Consider the following 24,400-nt stretch of genomic DNA (forward strand, 5'->3'; position numbering starts at 1 on the left):
CAGCACCCAGCATTTCTTTAGAACGCTGGCAGGGTTGTGACATCATGGACACACCCCTCACTGCGCCATGCACCCTCAATGCAAGTCTATGGGAGGGGGCGTGGCGGACCTCACATAGACTTGCATTGAGGGGGCGTGGCATGATGTCACGACCCCTGCCGCTCGCTCCAAGTGTTCGGAACAAAATGTTGCAAACGCTCAGGCAGTGGAGTACCCCCTTAAAAGTATACTCCGGTGGAAAACCTTTTTTGTTTTTAAATCAACTGCTGCCAGAAAGTTAAACAGATTTGTAAATGACTTCTATTAAAAAAATCTTTACCCTTCCAGTACTTATCAGCTGCTGTATACTACAGAGGAAATTCTTTTCTTATTGAATTTCTTCTGTGTCTTGTCCACAGTGCTCTCTGCTGACACCTCTGTCCGTGTCAGGAACTGTCCAGAGCTGCATAGGTTTGCAATGTAGATTTTCTCCTGCTCTGGACAGTTCCTGATACGGGCATCAGGTGTCAGCAGAGAGCACTGTGGACAAGAAAAAAAAAGAAAAGAATTTCCTCTGTAGCATACAGCTGCTAAAAAGTTCTGGAAGGGTAAATATTTTTTAATAGAAGTAATTTACAAATCTGTTTAACTTTCTGGCACCAGTTGAATTAGAAAAAGAAAAAAAAGTTTTCCACCGGAGTACCCCTTTAAGGAAGCACTGGATGTGCTCAATCTACAATATATTGCCGTCCCAGTTCTCTGCTCACACAGTATATGAGACAGCAGCTACAGAGAACAATCACAGATGCACAGTATTGGGGTTGTGGACCCTGACATCTAAGGTTGGAAATGATATTGCCCCATGTACTGTATTATACATTGTTTATAACCATCTATAGATTTCCCAAAGGAATTTTTCGTAGTGTGAACTGGAGGCTGAATGGCTAAATGACTTGAGAATTCAACCACCCATGAAACCAGCAGGTTCACATTCAGTTCCAGCCCATTTGACAAGGATTTTACTGAGATACATGAGCTGGGTGTGAGATGAAATTTTGCCTGGTTAAATAAACTAGGGATGCACCAAAATTTTGGTCTCCGAAAATTATCGTCCGAAAATGCCCCTTTCATCATTTTCGGCTAAGTGAATTTTTCACTGATAATTTTGGGGGGCGTGGCTTAAAGAAGATGTCCGGTATGGGCTATTCCTATTCCATCCTGCCCGGGCTGCAAAAAAAAGAAAATCTTTCACTTACCTTCCTACGGTCCCCCGGAGCTCCACAACAGCTGATCGGTCGCTGGGCTGTCTACTTCCTACTTCCTTTAGCCCGGAACATCACACAGCGCTTCAGCCTATCACTGGGCGCAGCGATGTCCCGCCTCGGCCGGTGATAGGCTGAAGGGCCATGTGACATCCCAGGCTAAAGGAAGTAGGAAGTAGACAGCCCGGCGACCGATCAGCTGTTGCGGAGCTCCGGGGGACCATAGGAAGGTAAGTGAAAGTTTTTCTTTTTATTGCAGCCCGGGCTGGATGGAATAGGAATAGTCTGCACCGGACATCTCCTTTAACCCCTTCCCGACCCATGACATACATGTACGTCATGGGTCGGGTGAGGACATGACGCGGGCCCATTGATCTGTATGAGGAATCTAATGATTCCTCCTAAAAGTCATCTAAGGGACTAATAGTGTAAAAAAAATATAATAAAATATTATATATATCTATATATGAAAAAAATTATGAAAATAAACATATTTGGTATCGCCACGTGCATAATTGTCCCAACTATTAAATTATTATGTTTCTGATCCAGAACGGCAGAAACGCAAATAAATTCCAAACGCTAAAATTGCTGATTTTGGTTACATCACATCCCCCCCCCCAAAAAAAAAAAAAAAAAAACCTCATAAAATGGCCCCACTGCTGTCCCCTGAGGAAGTGTTTCCTGTCAAATGAGAAACGGTTATGCCTCAGGATGGATTCATATTTATTTTAATAAACTTTTTTATGTGCTCAAACTAGAACATATTCTACCACAGATAAGCTCCTAAAATATGAAATTGATATATAAAGCCTTCCATGGTGTTCAATGTGCTGCCATATAAAGCAATGTTCTCCAAACACTGTGTCTTCAGCTGTTTCAAACAAACTCCTAGCAGCCAAAGGCTGTCCTGGCATGCTGGGAGTTGTAGTTTTGCAACAGCTGGAAGTCAACAGTTCGGGGACCACTGCATAACACTGAGAAAACAATGGAATATTTTTTCTTGGTTTGTACATTTCATGAGGCTGTCAGTGTATGTTATGTCATTGTATATTGTTGTGTTTTCAGTAATGGTTTTCCATTTCTTTTAATCCTACAGTCACTGGTCACATGGTCTAGAAAGTGTTGGCACTACCTGCTGTGACAGAGCCCTGCACCAAGGGGCCCGGCCCTCATATATATGTACGTGCTAGCAGCTTCCTACTCACACAGTATGAGACACTAACAACCAACAGTTTCATGAATCAAATTATATACTGTATATATATTTCTTCTCAGTGAGTGCAGAGGCTCTGAGCAGCTGCAGACAATGCAATGCACAGAAACAAGGGGAAGATGTATATGACAAGTAGAGAAATAGGCGTAAATTATTAAAACATAGAAAAAATAAATTAAGGCACGTTAAAGGGACTAAAAAGTTTAGACTCCACTATGTGCTGTTGACTCCCTGTAGCGTATAATTACTCTCTCAGCTGCTGTATGCTCCACAGGAAGTGCTTTTCTTTTTGAATTTTTTCTCAGTCTGACCACAGTGCTCTCTGCTGACACCTCTGTCCATGTCAGGAACTGTCCAGAGCAGGAGAGGTTTGCTAAGGGTTAGGGATGTCCCGATACCGATACTGGTATCGGGGCCGATACTAGGCATTTGCATGGTATCGAGGATTCGTTTGATGTCCCCGATACCATGCCCGATACCTGGTGCCGCTCTGCTGCCCCGTTCTTCCATCCTCCCGTCCGCATCATAGTGTTCCATGGGGGAGCATGTGACATATACGTCACTCTGCCTCCTCCCCTGCGCCCAGCGTAACGCTACGGAGGAAGCAGAGTGACGTATATGTCGCATGCTCCTCCATAGGACGCCATGATGCGGACCGGAGGATGGGAGAACGGGGTAGTGGAGCGGCAGCACCAGACAGAGGAGGTGAGCTGCCTGCAAGGAGGGGGGGCTGCTACTAATGTCTAAACGGAGGGGAACTGCTGCTGTCTAAACGGGGGGGGGGGGGGGGCCTGCTACTGTCTAAATGGGGGGGGCTGCTGCTGTCTAAAGGGCAGGGCCTGCTGCTGTCTAAAGGGGGGCTGTGGTCTACAGGGGGGGCTGCTACTAATGACTGCCGGGGGGCTGCTGCTAATGTCTGCAGGGGGATACTCCCTACTATTAAAGAAAATCTTACAGCAGAGTAACCTGCACTAACTTGAATTTATATATAGATAGGTCAGGTGACCTGGTTTCTACCGCTGCTCACCATGTGTACATCGGTCATCGGTCTCGCCGCCAATGCAAATTTCCTGTTCTGTCCAATGGAGAAGAGAGAAATCTTGGCTCATACTACAGCAGCCGCCTCCATTGTACACAACAAGAACCCACATATCATACGGTAAACAGCGCCAGAAACCGGGTCATCCTGCTGTCACATTCCCTTTAAAATATAAGTACTCGTACTTGGTATCAGCGAGTACTTGAATTAAAGTATCGGTACTTGTACTCTGTCTTAAAAAAATGGTATCGGGATATCCCTACTAAGGGTGTTTGCTCCTGCTCTGGACAGTTCCTAAAAAATGGACAGAGGTGTTAGCAGAGAGCACTGTGGTCAGACAGAAAGGAAATTCAAGAAGAAAAGAACTTCCTCTGTAGTATACAGCAGCTGATAAATACTGGAAGGATTAAGATTTTTTAATAGAAGTAATTTACAAATCTGTTTAACTTTCTGGCAACAGTTGATTAATAAAAAATAAAAATAAATGTATGTTTTCCAGTGGAGTACCCCTTTAATGACTTGTAAGTGTTCAATGTGCTGCCATATAGAGCAGTCTTTTCCAAACAGTGTCTCCAGCTGTTGCAGAACTACAACTCCCAGCATGCCTGGACACACAGTGGCTGTGAGAGGTAGTAGTAGTTTTAGTTGTAGTTTAGTTTTAGTTGTAGTTTTGAAACAGCTGGAGACACACTGATTGGAAAAAACTACATTGGATAGAAAAAGGCATGCCTTTGTGTATATGTACTGGCTTAGTTTGTCTCCACAGCGTATGCAAGCAAGTCCTCCCTTAAATATATGTGACACACATCGGATTTATTCAATAAATATTATATATTTTTATTTATTTAATTTATTTTTAGAAATAATCAGATATGATTTTACATGTGAGAAACCTTCCTAAACTGTCTGCCACATAGTGACCTCCTATTTATAATTCTGTCTATTGCCGGCTGCTATGCAGTTTGTCTCCACTGGGGGCAGCGGTGAGAGAAATTACAGCCAGTGCAGGCGGGTCAAGCAGAGCTCAGCGAGTACACAGCGTTTCCTAGATCCAGCACTGTTCTGAGGAGCAAGGGAAGAGAAGTTCCTGCATGTGATGTGAAGGCGAGTGTCTTGCTAAAAGGGGATGAAAGAGACTGAGCAGCTGAAAGAGGAACTTATGTGAGAGTAATAAAGAGTAAGCCGGCAGTTCTTTTCTAGTTCATGAAAGGTTCACCAAGTACTCACCTACACGTGTACACTTATAAAGTTAAAAGATCTTTTATTATATATTTAATACATCAATATCAATATATCTTTTGTAAACCACATTTAGTTCACTATACACACAGCCACGTGTTCCCTTTTTTAATCAGTGCCTGGTTAAACATAAAATGAAATGCTGAAAATAAAATGAATCCACCCTCCTTTAGTCATGGCATAGAGAGGTGTAAGTTTAGAGGAGAAGGGCATAGAGTTTTAAAGGTGCCAGAGACTGCAGAGAGTGGATCATATTAGGTGGGGTCGGAGGGCTGCACCAACTCTAAAATTATTAGAATTTTTTTTTTATCTACACAAAATTCCAGAAAAGCCATTAAAAGGAGTTATCCAGTCTACAGTAGAAAAAGGGTCATTCTCCTGCACGGCATACTGACTCTCCACATGATTGACACGACCCGCCCCTCCATGCATCACTATGGGAGAGCCAGAGATACACGAACACTGAGGCAGGGTGCCATGCAGAAGATGGCAAGGAGTCCCAGTGGTTGGAACCCACACAATCTGACATTTATCCCCTATCCTGAAGATAGGGGATACTTTTTTTTTTTTTTTTAAGCTAGACTACACCTTTAAAGGGATATTCCGGTGAAAAACTATTTTTCATATTAACTGGCTCCAGAAAGTTGCACAGATTTGTAAATTACTTCTATTAAAAAAATATTAATCCTACCAGTACTTATCAACTGCTGAAGTTGAGTTTTTCCATTTCTGTCTGACCATAGTGCTCTCTGCTGACACCTCTGTCTGTCTCAGGAACTGTCCAGAGCAGGAGAGGTTTGCTATAGGGATTTACGCCTACTTTGGACAATTCCTGAGACAGACAGAGGTGTCAGCAGAGAGCACTGTGGTCAGACAGAAATGAACAACTCAACTTAAGCAGCTGATAAGTACTGGTAGGATTAAGTTTTTTTTTTTATAAAAGTAATTTACAAATCTGTTTAACTTTCTGGGGCCAGTTGATATGGAAAAAACAGTTTTTCACCGGAGTACCCCTTTAGGGCCGAGTACAGATTAGCATAATTCAGATGCATTTTTGCATCCGTATTATGGCTACAAGGCCCGGCCTGAACACCAGAAGCGACAGCCATGATTGACGCCACAAGATGGATGTATAAATAAATTTTCTATCGTGTTACAGTGAACCCAATCTCACAATCAATCATGGAAAACACAATTATACAGTATATCCCGAATTTTAAGAAAAGATATACACATACATACACAATATATTATAGGCCAATCACAAAGCAATAAAACCTATCTTGAGCTGTACAATGATATCCACTACAGTGCTGTGGGGAGAACATCAGTGGTCATTTCATGGTGCGGGGAACATGCATGTTCCTGGGGCAATTTTTACTTTTCTGCCCAAATTTCCAGTTTGTAGATAGAATTGTTGAAGCATAATGCCAAGTAGCTGCAGGAAAGCCTGACACCTGTAGAACTCAAGTGTGCAGACAGGTTACCGTGTCAGAAAAGGTCTGGAAACAGCGAACAAGTTATAGTGTTTTATTCCATTATGGTGAACGTTTCTTTAGGGACGTGAGGTTTCGTGAGGTTCTTCACATCGTCCAGCATTTTCTTGGGGGTTATAATATGAGTGGAACCTGGAGAGGAACGGGAAGAAAAAAATCACAGTTAGGCTGGGTTCACACTGCCGAATCTCTGGGCAGAATTTATGCTGGAGATCGAGCAGGCGGCACTAGGACCGAGCGGACTGCATTGCAGTCCCCTATAGACTGCAATGCATTTCTGGGTGGATCTTTTGGGAGATCTGCTCGGAAATGCATTGACATCTATGGGGACGGCAATGCAGACCACACGGTCCTAGTGCTGCCGGCTCGATCTCCAGCAGAAATTCTGCCCAGAGATTCCACAGTGTGAACCCAGCCTTAGGGTCTAGTCACATGGCAGAATTTCCACTTGCGGAATTCCGCCTCAAGTAAACCCCAATAGACTTCTATGGGATTCCGCACTCCCATTCACACTTCTAATTTTCCTCTTGCGGAATTCCGCCTCAAATTTAATTCCATAGACTTCTATGGGATTCCGCACTCCCATTCACACTTCTGAATTTCCGCTTGCGGAAGATTGATCAAAACTTTTAAGGTAGGGTCACACGGGCCATATTTGCTGCTGCATATTTTCCTACCCACTGAAGTCAATGGGTAGCAAAGTAGTAAATTGAAGTCAATGGGTAGCAAAATCAGCTGCAGCAAATACGGCCCGTGGGGCCCTTACTCTAAAGGGAATGTATCATCTAGTTTTACATGGTTAGAGGCAGATATGGAAACATTCTTTTCTTCTAATCTGTTTCTATTTTCTGATTGCAATTTTAGTTAATTTTTGTGCATTAATATGAGAGCTGCCATCTTGCCCGAGTCGTTTTTGAGAGCATTTAGTGATTTGCTTTACGGCAGGACCTATGGACACGGACAAGAATAGACAGGAGCTGTCCCATTCAGATGAATTGGAGATGCTACTGATAATTCTTTGTGACCTAGAGGTATAGGGAGCAGGGGGACTGTGCAGAGCTCTGCTGTGAATGGTGGAGAATCCAGTGTTATCTCACTACTTGTGTCACCTTTCACACTGTTCCTCAAACAAAAGGAATTAATGGGAACTGAGCTGTACAAAACTGGAAATCTAAGCTGAATTTTAGCCCTTGTGGAAACAATGTAAACCAAAAAAAATATGGTTTACACAAAAAGTCATTTTCGAATTAAAAAAACATTCCCTTTTTAAAAAGGTACCTATAAAGCATAAGGTGTCCCCGAGAGAAACACAATCTAGGGTGTATGTATTATTAATAATACTTTTTTGAACAGGGAAGTAGCACTTGGAGGGTGCTACTTGAAACCAAATGGCTGAGGAGCCCCAATGTTTCTCCAGTGAGTGAGGCCGCACAGTTCATCCCTCTTATAGTAGAATCTAACGGATCCTGTATTTCTAAACCAAAAGTGGGGGGTAAGGGGGGTGAAGGGTCACAAAACAAATTAGAAAATTCTGAGGCTTACTGACACCCTACATATCCCCAAATATAATGGCTAAGAAAAAAAAGTCACTGATGAATTGTAATACTTACCAATTATAACCTGGACAAACTTATTGGCTTGTGACACTTCATATGCACAACGTATTTCGGAGTACGTGATCCCGCCGAGTACAAAGATAATCAGCTTGGATACGGTTTTCTTGTCCTCCCGGTTTATTGTGTTGTGCTTTTGTCGAGCACTGAAGGAAAAGCAGATGGTAATATTCAGGTTACATGAAGATATCAGTCGCGGGTAAGGTTAGTTCCCACTTGTGTTAGTTTTTCCTTTACTGACACTCAAACAGCCTTAAAAAGGGGTACTCCGGGGAACTAAATCCCTTTTCCTCATATCAACCCTATTGAAATGTATACATATCATTCAATAGGCATATATAGCAGTTTCCCCTATTTCAGTTGTCACTGTGTGTCTTCCAAGTCCCTCTCTGAAAGCAGCCCCCACCCTCCTGAGAGCCACAGACCACATGGTTTCTGCCCTGCACCGAGTCAGAGGTGTGTACAGCCTCAGCCAATCACACCCTGAATCTCACTGCCCTCCTTGCCTCTATACTGGAACCGCACCTATTTGCAAGAGCAAGTCATCACAATATATATATACACACACTCACAGAATGTGAAGCAGCATTACAAAAATATAGTTTTCAGGTGGGTGCCAGTGGTCCAAACCTGATCAGGGTTTCCTCATATAAACAAATAGCAATGCAGCAGTCCAAAAATAGTAAAGAAATTCAAAAAAGTGGATTTAACCCATGTTCAAGCAGCAAGGTTTCAATTCCTTAAAGGGGTACTCCGGTGCTTAGACATCTTATCCCCTATCCAAAGGATAGGGGATAAGATGCCTGATCGGGGGAGTCCCACCACTGGGGACCCCCGTGATCTTGCACGCGGCACCCCGTTTATAATCAGTCCCTGGAGCGTGTTCGCTCCGGGTCTGATTACAGGTGACCACAGGGCCGACGGCGTGTGACATCACAGCCCCGCCCCCCACACTCCTTTGGATAGGGGAAAAGATGTGTAAGCACCGGAGAACCCCTTTAATAAAATCATTTTCAAGCAGGAAATGATTGAAAATGATTCTATTGAGGAATTGAAACATTGCTGCTTGAACATGGGTTAAATAAATCCACTTTTTTGCATTTTTTCACTATTTTTGGAGTGCTGGAGTGTATATTTATATATATATATATTTTTTTTTACCTTGAGTACCCTCTTAAAAACTTTTAATGTCTCTGTGACATGTCAAACATGTTAGAACACCGGGCGCTGCAGGAGATCGCGGAGGGGAGGGGGGCGGTCAGCAGCCAGTCCTCTTTTTCTTTGGATAGGGGATAAGATGTCTGGCAGTGGAGTACCCCTTTAAAAGGAATTTAATATGATGGGATCTAGAGCAGCTGTTGCAAATCTACACCTCAGCTCACGCCTGGTCCATGAGTCATTTCTTGTCCATGACTGATTGACAAGCCGGATGCTGTTGCAGGATTGGTTAGTGTCCCAGTTGGTATGGGGACCCCTAGTGGTGGGATTTTCAGGAGCCATTTTCTTTATTAAATATTCAAAAAAAACATTTAAACAACCATATTACAAAAGATCTTTACATTTTAATCAGTAACAAAGTTTTGGGATCTGATAGTGGCCATTTAAGTCTGCCAGAATGTTTTGGCTCAGAGTGGTAGCTTGAGTAGAAGATCCCTCCTTATGATGTCCAGGGTATGTGAATAACTTCATAAATCATCACTTCTAAAGATGCCCATAAAAATGTAATAGCTTGTGGACAAACATGTTTTTTGGCCAACATATATGTTTTTAACGCATGCAGAGGAAGAGTGGTGCAGAGGAAGAGTGGTGCAGAGGAAGAGTGGTGCAGTTGCCCATAGCAACCAATCAGATTGCTTCTTTCATTTTCCACAGGCCTCTAAAGAGGCCTGTGGAAAATGAAAGAAGCAATCTGATTGGTTGCTATGGGCAACTGCACCACTCTTCCTCTGCACAGGTTTTGATAAATCTCCCCCTAAGTGATACATTTCCTTTAAGGCTACAGAAAATTTCTAGACTAACCTTACAGCCCCGGAGCCATTCCATGCAGCAGGACACTCCGAACAGTACGGCCACTCCCGGGAATCCAGCTTATTTTCTATATTGTCCTTTAAAAATTCAAGCAACCAAACAATATGTTAAAGGGGTACTCCCCTGAAAAACAGTTTATTTATTTATTTATTTTTTTTAAATCAACTGGTGCCGGGAAGTTAAACAGATTTGTAAATTGCTTCTATTTTAAAATCTTTATATTTCCAGTACTTATCAGCTGCTGTATTCTCCAGAGGAAGTTCTTTTCTTTTCGAATTTCCTTTCAGTCTAACTCCAGTGCTCTCTGCTGACACCTCTGTCCATTTTAGGAACTGTCCAGAGTAGGAGCAAATCCCCATAGGAAACTTATCCTGCTCTGGACAGTTCCTAAAATGGACAGAGGTGTCAGCAGAGAGCACTGTGGTCAGACAGAAAGGAAATTCAAAAAGAAAAGAACTTCCTCTGGAAAATACAGCCGCTGATAAGTACTGGAAGGAATAAGATTTTTAAATACAAGTAATTTACAATTTTTTTTAACTTTCCGGCACCAGTTGATTGAAAAACAAAAAACAAAAAAATAATAGTTTTCCAGGGAAAAATCACTATGTTAAAGTGGTACTCCATCGGAAAACATCTTATCCAAAGGATAGGGGATAAGATGTCTAATCGTGGAAGTCCCGCTGCTGGGGACCCCCGCGATCTCCACTGCGGCACTCCGGTCATGCGCTGCACAGAGCTGCAACAACCCCTCCATTCATGTCTATGGGAGGAGGCGTGAAGGCTACATTCTGGCCATCACGCCCCCTACAATAAACACGAATAGAGGGGGCGTGGCGTGACGTCAGGTACACGGAAACTCCAAGGGGATAAGATGTTTTCCGGCTGAGCACCCCTTTAAGTGAGAACCTCAAACCAGCCCCCCCCCTCCCCACCCCTTAACGACGCAGGTAAATGTACATCCTGGTGCGGTGGTACTTAACGCACCAGGACGTACATTTACGTCCTATACATGACCGCGAGCATTAGAGCGATGCCGGCATCATGCGCAGCAGGTCCCGGATTCTGATAGCAGCCAGGGACCCGCCGGTAATGGCTGACATCCACGATCGCGCGGATGTCCGCCATTAACCCCTCAGATGCCGTGATCAATACAGATCACGGCATCTGCAGCGCTGCAGTCACTAAAATGGATGATCGGATCGCCCGCAGCGCTGTCGCGGCGATCCGATCATCCAGAACGGCAGCCGGAGGTCCCCTCACCTGCCTCCGCTCCCTTCCACGGGTCTTCTGCTCTGGTCTGCGATCGAGCAGATAACATTATATTTTAATAGTTTGGATATTTACGCACGCGGCGATACTGAATATGTTTATTAAAAAAAATTATAACTTTTTGGGGGTGAAATTGGGAAAATGGGACAATTTACAATTTTATTGGGGGAAGGGATTTAATTATTATTTTTTTTTTAACTTTTTGTACATAGCACTGAACAGTATTAGCAATCAAATGATTGCTATAAATACTGTAGTCCCCATGTTGGGACTATTAAAGTGTAAAAATAAATGTACAAAAAGTTTTTTTTTTTTTACTTTTTGTACATTTATTTTTACACTTTAATAGTCCCGACAGGGGACTATTTATAGCAATCATTTGATTGCTAATACTGTTCAAAGCTATGTACAAATAGTAAAAAAAAAAAAAAAATTTAAATCCCCTCCCCCAATAAAAATGTAAATTGTCCCATTTTCCCAATTTCACCCCCAAAAAGTGTAAAAAAAAAAAAAAAAAATCAATTAAAAAAAAATTACATTTTTTTTAAAAATAAACATATTCGGTATCGCCGCGTGCGTAAATATCCGAACTATTAAAATATAATGTTAATGATACCGTGCGGTGAAAAAAGTCCAAAATTGCTGCTTTTTTTTATAACTTTTTATTCCAAAAAAAGTTGATCAAAAATGTATTAAAAAAAGTTTTATATAAGCAAATATGGTATCAATAAAAAGTACAGATCACGGCACAAAAAAAATGAGCCCTCATACCGCCACTTATACGGAAAAATGAAAAAAGTTATAGGTCTTTAAAATAGGGGGATTTTAAAAACACACTCATTTGGTTTATAAGTTAGTGATTTTTTTTTTTTAAGCGCAACAGTAATAGAAAAGTATATAAATCATGGGTATCATTTTAATCGTATTGACCCAAAGAATAAAGAACATGTAATTTTTACCGTAAATTGTACGGTGTGAACGCGTAATTTCCCCACACAAATAGTATTTTTTTGGTTGCGCCATACATTTTATGGTTAAGTGAGTGATGGCATTACAACGGACAACTGGTCGGGCAAGAAAAAAAAAAAAACAAGCCCTCATACTAGTCTGTGAGTTACGATCTTTTGAAGGCGAGGAGGAAATACCGAAAACTTAAAAATAAGGGGTTATATAAGTTTTTTTTTTTTTTTTAATGATTCAGTAATGTGCAAATCTGTCAATTTACTGTAGAATGTTTAATTAAAAAAAATATATAAATATAATAAAAAATATATTATATAATATATATATATATATATATATATATATTTTTTTTTTTACATTTTATTTTATTTTTAATTTTTTTTTCAATAAGACAACACGTCAACATGGCCTCCACTTGTCTAAGGAGGACTATGATGGTCCTCTCCTACCTCAATGACATCTTTTATGACAGGCGTCCATCTAGACAGCTGAAAGGTTTCTTCTCTTGATCGGTCCCTTCTGGGAGGTTTACGCTGTGAAGACTAAAACAAAATGTATTTTTTTTTTTTTAAATCAAACCATTTTAGTAGTTCTGTTCTTCCATCGCACGTATATAATCAATCACATTATCATAAAGAGGTTGGAACAACAAATTTTCCAATATTATTGGAATTTTATATTAAAATAATAATAATTAATTATTATTAATATTATTATTATTATTAATAAAATAAAATAATATATCCATAGGAGCCTTATGGCACAGATCTCGTATGCTCTGCAGCAGTGTTCACTCACTATGGGGCTCGGCAGGGAGTCCGGCGGTTAGAACAACGTTTCCCAACCAGTGTGCCTCCAGCTGTTGCAAAACTACAACTCCCAGCATGCCCGGACAGCCAAAGGCTGTCCGGGCATGCCGAGAGTTGTAGTTTTGCAACAGCTGGAGGCGCACTGATTGGGAATCACTGAGATAGACCCCAAAAGATCAGATACGGAACAGGGGATACATTTTCTTAAAGATTAAAATTGATCGGAAAACCTAAAACAGAATGTTTTCTTTGCGAAACTGAAGTATAGAAGCTTAGAAGGCAGATAAATGCCTAATGCCGGATGTAAGACAAAGCAAAATGCAACAAAGAGTATATACCAAAAACAGGAAGATATATAGTAGTATACACAGCGTAAGAAGGCGATAACAGACATGCAAAGGGCGACGAGGGGCAATGTAGCCAGTGAGATGAGCGGCCCCCAATGTCACAGTAGTAATGTGGCCCAGAAAAACTCTCACAGTAGTCATGAGTGGCAACTACTAGGGCAACCGTATTACTGCCCACAAGTTTTTTTTATTGGCTCCTGCGGGACCTGAGGGATCCCAATCCCGATGCAGGGCTCTATCACAATGTGTACTTTTGGCCTGTCCCGGTGACATCACAATGGGCACTTTTGGCCTGTCCCGGTGACATCACAATGGGCACTTTTGGCCTGTCACGGTGACATCACAATGGGCACTTTTGGCCTGTCCCGGTGACATCACAATGGGCACTTTTGGCCTGTCCCGGTGACATCACAATGGGCACTTTTGGCCTGTCCCGGTGACATCACAATGGGCACTTTTGGCCTGTCCCTGTGACATCACAATGGGCACTTTTGGCCTGTCCCTGTGACATCACAATGGGCACTTTTAGGCCTGATCCATGATATCAGTGTGTGCACTTTTGGCCTGTCCCGGTGACATCACAATGGGCACTTTTGGCCTGTCCCGGTGACATCACAATGGGCACTTTTGGCCTGTCCCGGTGACATCACAATGGGCACTTTTGGCCTGTCCCTGTGACATCACAATGGGCACTTTTGGCCTGTCCCGGTGACATCACAATGGGCACTTTTGGCCTGTCCCGGTGACATCACAATGGGCACTTTTGGCCGGATCCATAATATCAGTGTGTGCACTTTTAGGCCTGATCCATGACATCGCAGCATGCACTTTTGGACTGTCCCTGTGACATCACACGGTACCCGAATAATCACAAGCTTATTGTGTGTGGTGGTCCATGGTTACTCATTATGCTCCTAAATACAATAAAAGTGACTGGGCACATGATAGCAACCCAATGACCTGTACGTTAAAAGGGGTACTCCGGTGGTAAACTTTTTTATTTTTTTTTATTAACTGGTGCCAGAAAGTTAAACAGATTTGAAAATGACTTCTATTTAAAAATCTTAATCCTTCCAGTACTTATCAGCTGCTGTATGCTCCACAGGAAGTTCTTTTCTTTTTGAATTTCCTTTCTCTCTGACCACACTGCTCTCTGCTGACACCTCTGTCCATTTCAGGAACTGTCCAGAGCAGGAGAGGTTTGCTATGGGGATTTGCTCCTACTCTGGACAGTTCCTGACATGGACAGAGGTGTCAGCAGAGAGCAGTGTGGTCAGAGAGAAAGGAAATTCAAAAAGAAAAGAACTTCCTGTGTAGTATACAGCAGCGGATAAGTACTGGAAGGATTAAAATTTTTAAATAGAAGTAATTTATAATCTGTTTAAATTTCTGGCACCTGTTGATTTAAAATAAATAAATCTATCTATCTCTATATCTATATATTATCTTTATTAATAATATATATATTATTTTTATTAATAATAAAAAAAAAAAAAAAAAATTATATATATATATATATATATATATATATATATATATATTTTTATCTTTATTAATAATATATATAATTTTTATTAATAATAAAAGAAAAAAATATATATATATATTTATTGTTTTCCAGCGGCGTACCCCTTTAATGGCCTTGGGCTGGATTTATACTTCTCTAATCCATCTTTGCATGCAGGAGTATGCTGGAAGGGAATATATCCAACAATAAATGTAGGTAAAAGTGCATACAGACAGATGATAAATACTTCGAATGGAGCAGAACACACAGGGTATGTATAACTGACCTGGATCCCCAACACAGACAGTCTTAGAAAAGAATAAAGAAAAGGATTAGTTCAAAGAGAAGACAAAACAAGAGCAGGAAGCAATGACAGAAGCTTTGAAGAAGTTGTGCGTTTGTTTCCGGCCAGATTAAAGGGGTATTCCAATATAAAGCACGAATCCGGCGTTTTCCAAACCGCGCGTCTCCAGTTTTTGCCAAGCTACAATTCCCTGCATGGTCGGCACACTGTACAAATCCCTTATAGACTGAATAGGGAAGAAGCGCCAAACTGCAGGGACTGGAGAGGCGGGGTGCACATGGGATTACACGGCTCCATTTATTGTTCATGGACTCCCGAAGATAGCAGAGTACATACACTTACCTCTCTATTCTGAGACCAGTGCCCATTCAAGATTGTAGCGGTCCCAGTAGTTGGACCCACACTTGATTGTCAATAAGTGTTTTAAGATGGAATACCCCTTTAAGAAGTTAGTGCTTTTCTGAATTATTACCAAAAAATTAACATGATGGAAACATTAGTCAATGGAACAGATCTTGGTTGCAGTAAAGAAAACTAAAAATGGGGCGTAACAACAACATGCGGCTTTTGAAGGTCATCTGCTTTTAGTCTATGTCCATCTCTTTCTATTTATTTAAAGGGGTACTCTGCTGTCACAGCGTTCGGAACGGCAAGAAGTCGTGACGTCATGGCCAGGCCCCTTGTGATGTTACGCCACGCCCCCTCCCATAGACTTGCATTGAGGGGGCATGGCGTCATGAGGGGCGTTGCCGTGATGTCACGACTCCTTACCCACCGTTCTAAACGAACGCCAGGTGCTGCACAGAGATCTGCTGGGGTCCCCCACGATGAGACATCTTATCCACTATCCTTTAGATAGGGGATCAGATGTCTAGGGCCGGAGTACTCCTTTAAAGGGGTACTCCGGTGGAAAACTCTTTTTTTTATTTTAATCAACTGGTGCCAGAAAGTTAAACAGATTTGTAAATTACTTCTATTAAAAAAAATCTTAATCCTTCCAGTACTTATTAGCTGCTGAATACAACAGAGGAAATTCTTTTCTTTTTGGAACACAGAGCTCTCTGCTGACATTACGAGCACAGTGCTCTCTGCTGACATCTCTGTCCATTTTAAGTCCAGAGTAGGAGAAAATCCTCATAGCAAACATATGCTGCTCTGGACAGTTCCTAAAATGGACTGAGATGTCAGCAGAGAGCACTGTGCTCGTGATGTCAGCAGAGAGCACTGTGCTCGTGATGTCAGCAGAGAGCACTGTGCTCGTGATGTCAGCAGAGAGCACTGTGCTCAAATAAGAAAATACATTTTCTCTGTAGTATTCAGCAGCTAATAAGTACTGGAAGGATTAAGCTTATTAAATAGAAGTAATTCACAAATCTGTTTAACTTTCTGACACCAGTTGACTTAAAAAAAAAAATAAAAAAAAAAATAATTCCAGTGGAGTACCCCTTTAAACTAGTTACCAACAATCTTACCTTGGGAACTATAGGAACTCCAACGTATTTCCAATTTTTCAGCACATCGCCGTCCCCCTCAATCTTAGCATGCTGGATAAGTCGGTCTAAGTTCTCCTGAGTTGTTCCTTTAGATGGGGAAGGAGAGAATATATTTTACTACACAAACATTCTGCACAGCGCCGAGATGCAGACAAAGACTGAATGATGGGCGCTCATCGGCCTCAGGTTCCCCATCAGTGCCTTAAAGTGTTAATAAGTGAAATAAAAATGTCAATGGGATTCTGCTGCACTGTTTACACAGTGGAAATCCAGATTCCGGCATCAACAAAAAGACCAGACCCGTCTATTCTTTTTCGCAGATTATGCTTGGAAATGCATTGCCGTCTATGAGACTTTGCATTTCCGAGTGGTCCTTGCGCCTGCCAGATTATTCACATGTGGGAAGTGACATTCCACACATTTTATGCTGTACGACCATAGCCTAAGAGTTACTGATCCGAGCGGGTCCCAGGAGCGAGGCCCGATTCGATCCAAAAATTTGACTTGTAGGCTACATGTCAGAAGCTTTTTTATTTTTTTTATTTTAGTAACCCTTTAAATGTCTGGGTGAATATAGAGACACTGTGGAAAATGGCTGCAGTTCAATACCTTGTAAAGCAAAGTATATAAGGGAGTCTAAAGCTGCCCATACACATTACACATAGAAGCCATACACATTACATAGAAGCCATACACATTACACATAGAAGCCATACACATTACACATAGAAGCCATACACATTACACACAGAAGCCATACACATTACACATAGAAGCCATACACATTACACACAGAAGCCATACACATTACATAGAAGCCATACACATTACACATAGAAGCCATACACATTACACATAGAAGCCATACACATTACATAGAAGCCATACACATTACACATAGGCCATACACATTACATAGAAGCCATACACATTACATAGAAGCCATACACATTACACATAGAAGCCATACACATTACATAGAAGCCATACACATTACACATAGAAGCCATACACATTACATAGAAGCCATACACATTACACATAGAAGCCACACACATTACACATAGAAGCCATACACATTACACATAGAAGCCATACACATTACACATAGAAGCCATACACATTACACATAGAAGCCATACACATTACACATAGAAGCCACACACATTACACATAGAAGCCATACACATTACACACAGAAGCCATACACATTACATAGAAGCCATACACATTACACATAGAAGCCATACACATTACACATAGAAGCCATACACATTACATAGAAGCCATACACATTACACATAGAAGCCATACACATTACATAGAAGCCATACACATTACACATAGAAGCCATACACATTACACACAGAAGCCATACACATTACATAGAAGCCATACACATTACATAGAAGCCATACACATTACATAGAAGCCATACACATTACATAGAAGCCATACACATTACACATAGAAGCCATACACATTACATAGAAGCCATACACATTACACATAGAAGCCATACACATTACACATAGAAGCCATACACATTACACACAGAAGCCATACACATTACACATAGAAGCCATACACATTACACACAGAAGCCATACACATTACACATAGAAGCCATACACATTACACATAGAAGCCATACACATTACACATAGAAGCCATACACATTACACATAGAAGCCATACACATTACACAGAAGCCATACACATTACACATAGAAGCCATACACATTACACAGAAGCCATACACATTACACACAGAAGCCATACACATTACACATAGAAGCCATACACATTACACACAGAAGCCATACACATTACACACAGAAGCCATACACATTACATAGAAGCCATACACATTACATAGAAGCCATACACATTACATAGAAGCCATACACATTACATAGAAGCCATACACATTACACATAGAAGCCATACACATTACACACAGAAGCCATACACATTACACATAGAAGCCATACACATTACATAGAAGCCATACACATTACACATAGAAGCCATACACATTACACATAGAAGCCATACACATTACACATAGAAGCCATACACATTACACATAGAAGCCATACACATTACATAGAAGCCATACACATTACACAGAAGCCATACACATTACACACAGAAGCCATACACATTACATAGAAGCCATACACATTACACAGAAGCCATACACATTACACACAGAAGCCATACACATTACATAGAAGCCATACACATTACACATAGAAGCCATACACATTACACATAGAAGCCATACACATTACACATAGAAGCCATACACATTACATAGAAGCCATACACATTACACACAGAAGCCATACACATTACACATAGAAGCCATACACATTACACATAGAAGCCATACACATTACACATAGAAGCCATACACATTACATAGAAGCCATACACATTACACACAGAAGCCATACACATTACACATAGAAGCCATACACATTACACATAGAAGCCATACACATTACACACAGAAGCCATACACATTACACAGAAGCCATACACATTACACACAGAAGCCATACACATTACACACAGAAGCCATACACATTACACACAGAAGCCATACACATTACATAGAAGCCATACACATTACACATAGAAGCCATACACATTACACATAGAAGCCATACACATTACACACAGAAGCCATACACATTACACACAGAAGCCATACACATTACATAGAAGCCATACACATTACACATAGAAGCCATACACATTACACATAGAAGCCATACACATTACACACAGAAGCCATACACATTACACATAGAAGCCATACACATTACACAGAAGCCATACACATTACATAGAAGCCATACACATTACACATAGAAGCCATACACATTACACATAGAAGCCATACACATTACACATAGAAGCCATACACATTACACATAGAAGCCATACACATTACACATAGAAGCCATACACATTACACAGAAGCCATACACATTACACATAGAAGCCATACACATTACACATAGAAGCCATACACATTACACATAGAAGCCATACACATTACATAGAAGCCATACACATTACACATAGAAGCCATACACATTACATAGAAGCCATACACATTACATAGAAGCCATACACAATACACATAGAAGCCATACACATTACATAGAAGCCATACACATTACCCATAGAAGCCATACACATTACACACAGAAGCCATACACATTACCCATAGAAGCCATACACATTACACATAGAAGCCATACACATTACACATAGAAGCCATACACATTACACATAGAAGCCATACACATTACACATAGAAGCCATACACATTACACATAGAAGCCATACACATTACACATAGAAGCCATACACATTACATAGAAGCCACACACATTACACACAGAAGCCATACACATTACACACAGAAGCCATACACATTACACATAGAAGCCATACACATTACATAGAAGCCATACACATTACACACAGAAGCCATACACATTACATAGAAGCCATACACATTACACATAGGCCATACACATTACACACAGAAGCCATACACATTACACATAGAAGCCATACACATTACACATAGAAGCCATACACATTACACACAGAAGCCATACACATTACACATAGAAGCCATACACATTACACACAGAAGCCATACACATTACATAGAAGCCATACACATTACATAGAAGCCATACACATTACACAGAAGCCATACACATTACACATAGAAGCCATACACATTACACATAGAAGCCATACACATTACATAGAAGCCACACACATTACACACAGAAGCCACACACATTACACACAGAAGCCATACACATTACATAGAAGCCATACACATTACACATAGGCCATACACATTACACACAGAAGCCATACACATTACACATAGAAGCCATACACATTACACAGAAGCCATACACATTACATAGAAGCCATACACATTACACAGAAGCCATACACATTACACATAGAAGCCATACACATTACACATAGAAGCCATACACATTACACATAGAAGCCATACACATTACATAGAAGCCATACACATTACACACAGAAGCCATACACATTACACATAGAAGCCATACACATTACATAGAAGCCATACACATTACATAGAAGCCATACACATTACATAGAAGCCATACACATTACACATAGAAGCCATACACATTACACATAGAAGCCATACACATTACATAGAAGCCATACACATTACATAGAAGCCATACACATTACATAGAAGCCATACACATTACACACAGAAGCCATACACATTACACATAGAAGCCATACACATTACACATAGAAGCCATACACATTACACATAGAAGCCATACACATTACACATAGAAGCCATACACATTACACATAGAAGCCATACACATTACATAGAAGCCATACACATTACACATAGAAGCCATACACATTACACATAGAAGCCATACACATTACACATAGAAGCCATACACATTACACATAGAAGCCATACACATTACACATAGAAGCCATACACATTACACACAGAAGCCATACACATTACACATAGAAGCCATACACATTACACATAGAAGCCATACACATTACACACAGAAGCCATACACATTACACATAGAAGCCATACACATTACACATAGAAGCCATACACATTACACATAGAAGCCATACACATTACACATAGAAGCCATACACATTACACAGAAGCCATACACATTACACACAGAAGCCATACACATTACATAGAAGCCATACACATTACACATAGAAGCCATACACATTACACATAGAAGCCATACACATTACACATAGAAGCCATACACATTACACATAGAAGCCATACACATTACACATAGAAGCCATACACATTACACACAGAAGCCATACACATTACACATAGAAGCCATACACATTACACATAGAAGCCATACACATTACACACAGAAGCCATACACATTACACATAGAAGCCATACACATTACACATAGAAGCCATACACATTACACATAGAAGCCATACACATTACACATAGAAGCCATACACATTACACATAGAAGCCATACACATTACACACAGAAGCCATACACATTACACATAGAAGCCATACACATTACATAGAAGCCACACACATTACACATAGAAGCCACACACATTACACATAGAAGCCACACACATTACACATAGAAGCCACACACATTACATAGAAGCCATACACATTACACACAGAAGCCATACACATTACATATAGAAGCCATACACATTACATAGAAGCCATATACATTACATAGAAGCCATACACATTACATAGAAGCCATACACATTACACATAGAAGCCATACACATTACACACAGAAGCCATACACATTACACATAGAAGCCATACACATTACACATAGAAGCCATACACATTACACATAGAAGCCATACACATTACACATAGAAGCCATACACATTACACAGAAGCCATACACATTACACAGAAGCCATACACATTACACACAGAAGCCATACACATTACACATAGAAGCCATACACATTACACATAGAAGCCATACACATTACACATAGAAGCCATACACATTACACAGAAGCCATACACATTACACATAGAAGCCATACACATTACACATAGAAGCCATACACATTACACACAGAAGCCATACACATTACACACAGAAGCCATACACATTACACATAGAAGCCATACACATTACACACAGAAGCCATACACATTACACACAGAAGCCATACACATTACACACAGAAGCCATACACATTACACACAGAAGCCATACACATTACACACAGAAGCCATACACATTACACATAGAAGCCATACACATTACACATAGAAGCCATACACATTACATATAGAAGCCATACACATTACACATAGAAGCCATACACATTACATATAGAAGCCATACACATTACACATAGAAGCCATACACATTACACATAGAAGCCATACACATTACACATAGAAGCCATACACATTACACACAGAAGCCATACACATTACACATAGAAGCCATACACATTACACATAGAAGCCATACACATTACACATAGAAGCCATACACATTACACAGAAGCCATACACATTACACATAGAAGCCATACACATTACATAGAAGCCATACACATTACACACAGAAGCCATACACATTACACACAGAAGCCATACACATTACACAGAAGCCATACACATTACACATAGAAGCCATACACATTACACATAGAAGCCATACACATTACACACAGAAGCCATACACATTACACATAGAAGCCATACACATTACACATAGAAGCCATACACATTACACATAGAAGCCATACACATTACACATAGAAGCCATACACATTACATAGAAGCCATACACATTACATAGAAGCCATACACATTACATCGCTGTTGGTCGAACAATATTCTCCCAATTATTTCATACATACAAGTTATGGGAAGAGGGGACTAAGCAGCTACCAGACAACTACTAACCAGTGATAGTGAAGACACCCGTATACAAATAAGATAGTCGTCTGTTCTTTTGCAATCTGTGTGTTTAGCCAACATTCATTTAATGGTGTAGTGGGGAATGGCGACTGAGGGCCATATATGGCCTATGACAGTTTTCAGACCCGCCAGTCGTTCCCAATTGGAGTGCTATGAAAACCCGCCAGGAGTACCTCGGCACTACAGTGGGGAAGATGGCGACTAAACGTTCCAGGACGCCAAGGCTTAATTTCCTCTAGGCTGCAGAGTCAGTAGAGGCCTGCAGCATCCTGTCACCCAGGGCGTACACAATGAGTGATGTCACTGTGCCCATCCACAAGGTAGAGATGCTTCTGGCCTCTAGTGGCTGCAGGAAGAAGCTGCGTGCGACCTAGAAGCAGAAGACTGCATTGACTGTGGGGAACCTCAGAAGATGAATGTGTCTTGTATATTTTTGTTCCCCAATCTTCAGGTGTCTTACCTACAGGGACAAGCTACCTACACGAGGGTTACTACAAACACGGGCCGAATTACCATTAGTGGGAAAGCTAGATACAGGGAGAAAGGGGGAGGATGACGTTTCAGCCATCACATTACGGGTGAGTTATTTAAACATGATGGGAGTTGTAAGTTTGCAATATCTGGAGGCACCTTGGTTGGGAAACAAGTACCGTATATACTCGAGTATAAGCCGACCCAAATATAAGCAGAGGTCCTTAATTTCACCCCAAAAACCCAGGAAAAGTTATTGACTCGACTATAAGCCTAGGGTGAGAAATACATCATCCCCCCCCATGTCATCATCCAGACCCCCGTCATCATCACCCCCCCCCCTCGTCATCATCCCGACCACTGTCATCATCCCGACTACTGTCATCATCCCCCCCCCCTTCATCATCACCGCCTGTCAATCTCCTCAAAACTACAACTTCCAGCGTTGCCTTGACGACGACGCACAGGGACGTTCATGCGCAAGGACAGACGTCCCTGTGCGTCGTCATCAAGGCAACGTCGTCACTAGTCCGGGGCCGATCCCGGAGCTGAGAAGAGGGCCTCCCGGTGAAGATGGACAGCCCGTAACGACTAACCCTCCCCACCGGACGGTCCCTGCAGCATAGATGGCCCGGACCAGCTCACCCTTCCTTCCCACCGAGGGGAGGTGAGTAGAAAACTAAAGGGGGGAGGGGGGGGGGGGGGGGTCTGGATGATGATGAACACCGCATTGGTCTTCAACCTGCGGTCCTCCAAGTGTTTCAAAACTACAACTCCCAGCATGCCCGGACAATCGATGGCTGTCCGGGCAT

The 24,400-nt window shown here is 41.3% G+C and overlaps 1 protein-coding gene across 3 annotated transcripts in view; it reads right to left on the minus strand.

Moving 5' to 3' along the window:
* Window positions 1–5,677: 5,677 nt before the first annotated feature.
* Window positions 5,678–24,400, minus strand: part of STXBP3 (syntaxin binding protein 3) — a 55,337-nt gene continuing 36,614 nt past the window's right edge. For 2 of the 3 annotated variants that reach the window (XM_056523506.1, XM_056523507.1), the window contains exons 15-19: window positions 16,544–16,650; window positions 12,554–12,646; window positions 9,864–9,949; window positions 7,842–7,990; window positions 5,678–6,363 (exon numbers count right to left, since the gene is read on the minus strand). In XM_056523506.1, the coding sequence (XP_056379481.1) occupies window positions 6,266–6,363; window positions 7,842–7,990; window positions 9,864–9,949; window positions 12,554–12,646; window positions 16,544–16,650 (533 nt within the window). In that variant the 3' untranslated portion in view covers window positions 5,678–6,265. Of the gene's footprint in view, window positions 6,364–7,841; window positions 7,991–9,863; window positions 9,950–12,553; window positions 12,647–15,053; window positions 15,076–16,543; window positions 16,651–24,400 lie in introns of those variants that run through there. The other variant, XR_008844793.1, reaches the window with a different exon arrangement.

This window comes from Hyla sarda, chromosome 6 (assembly GCF_029499605.1).
Source record: "Hyla sarda isolate aHylSar1 chromosome 6, aHylSar1.hap1, whole genome shotgun sequence".
Taxonomy (NCBI): Eukaryota; Metazoa; Chordata; class Amphibia; order Anura; family Hylidae; genus Hyla; species Hyla sarda.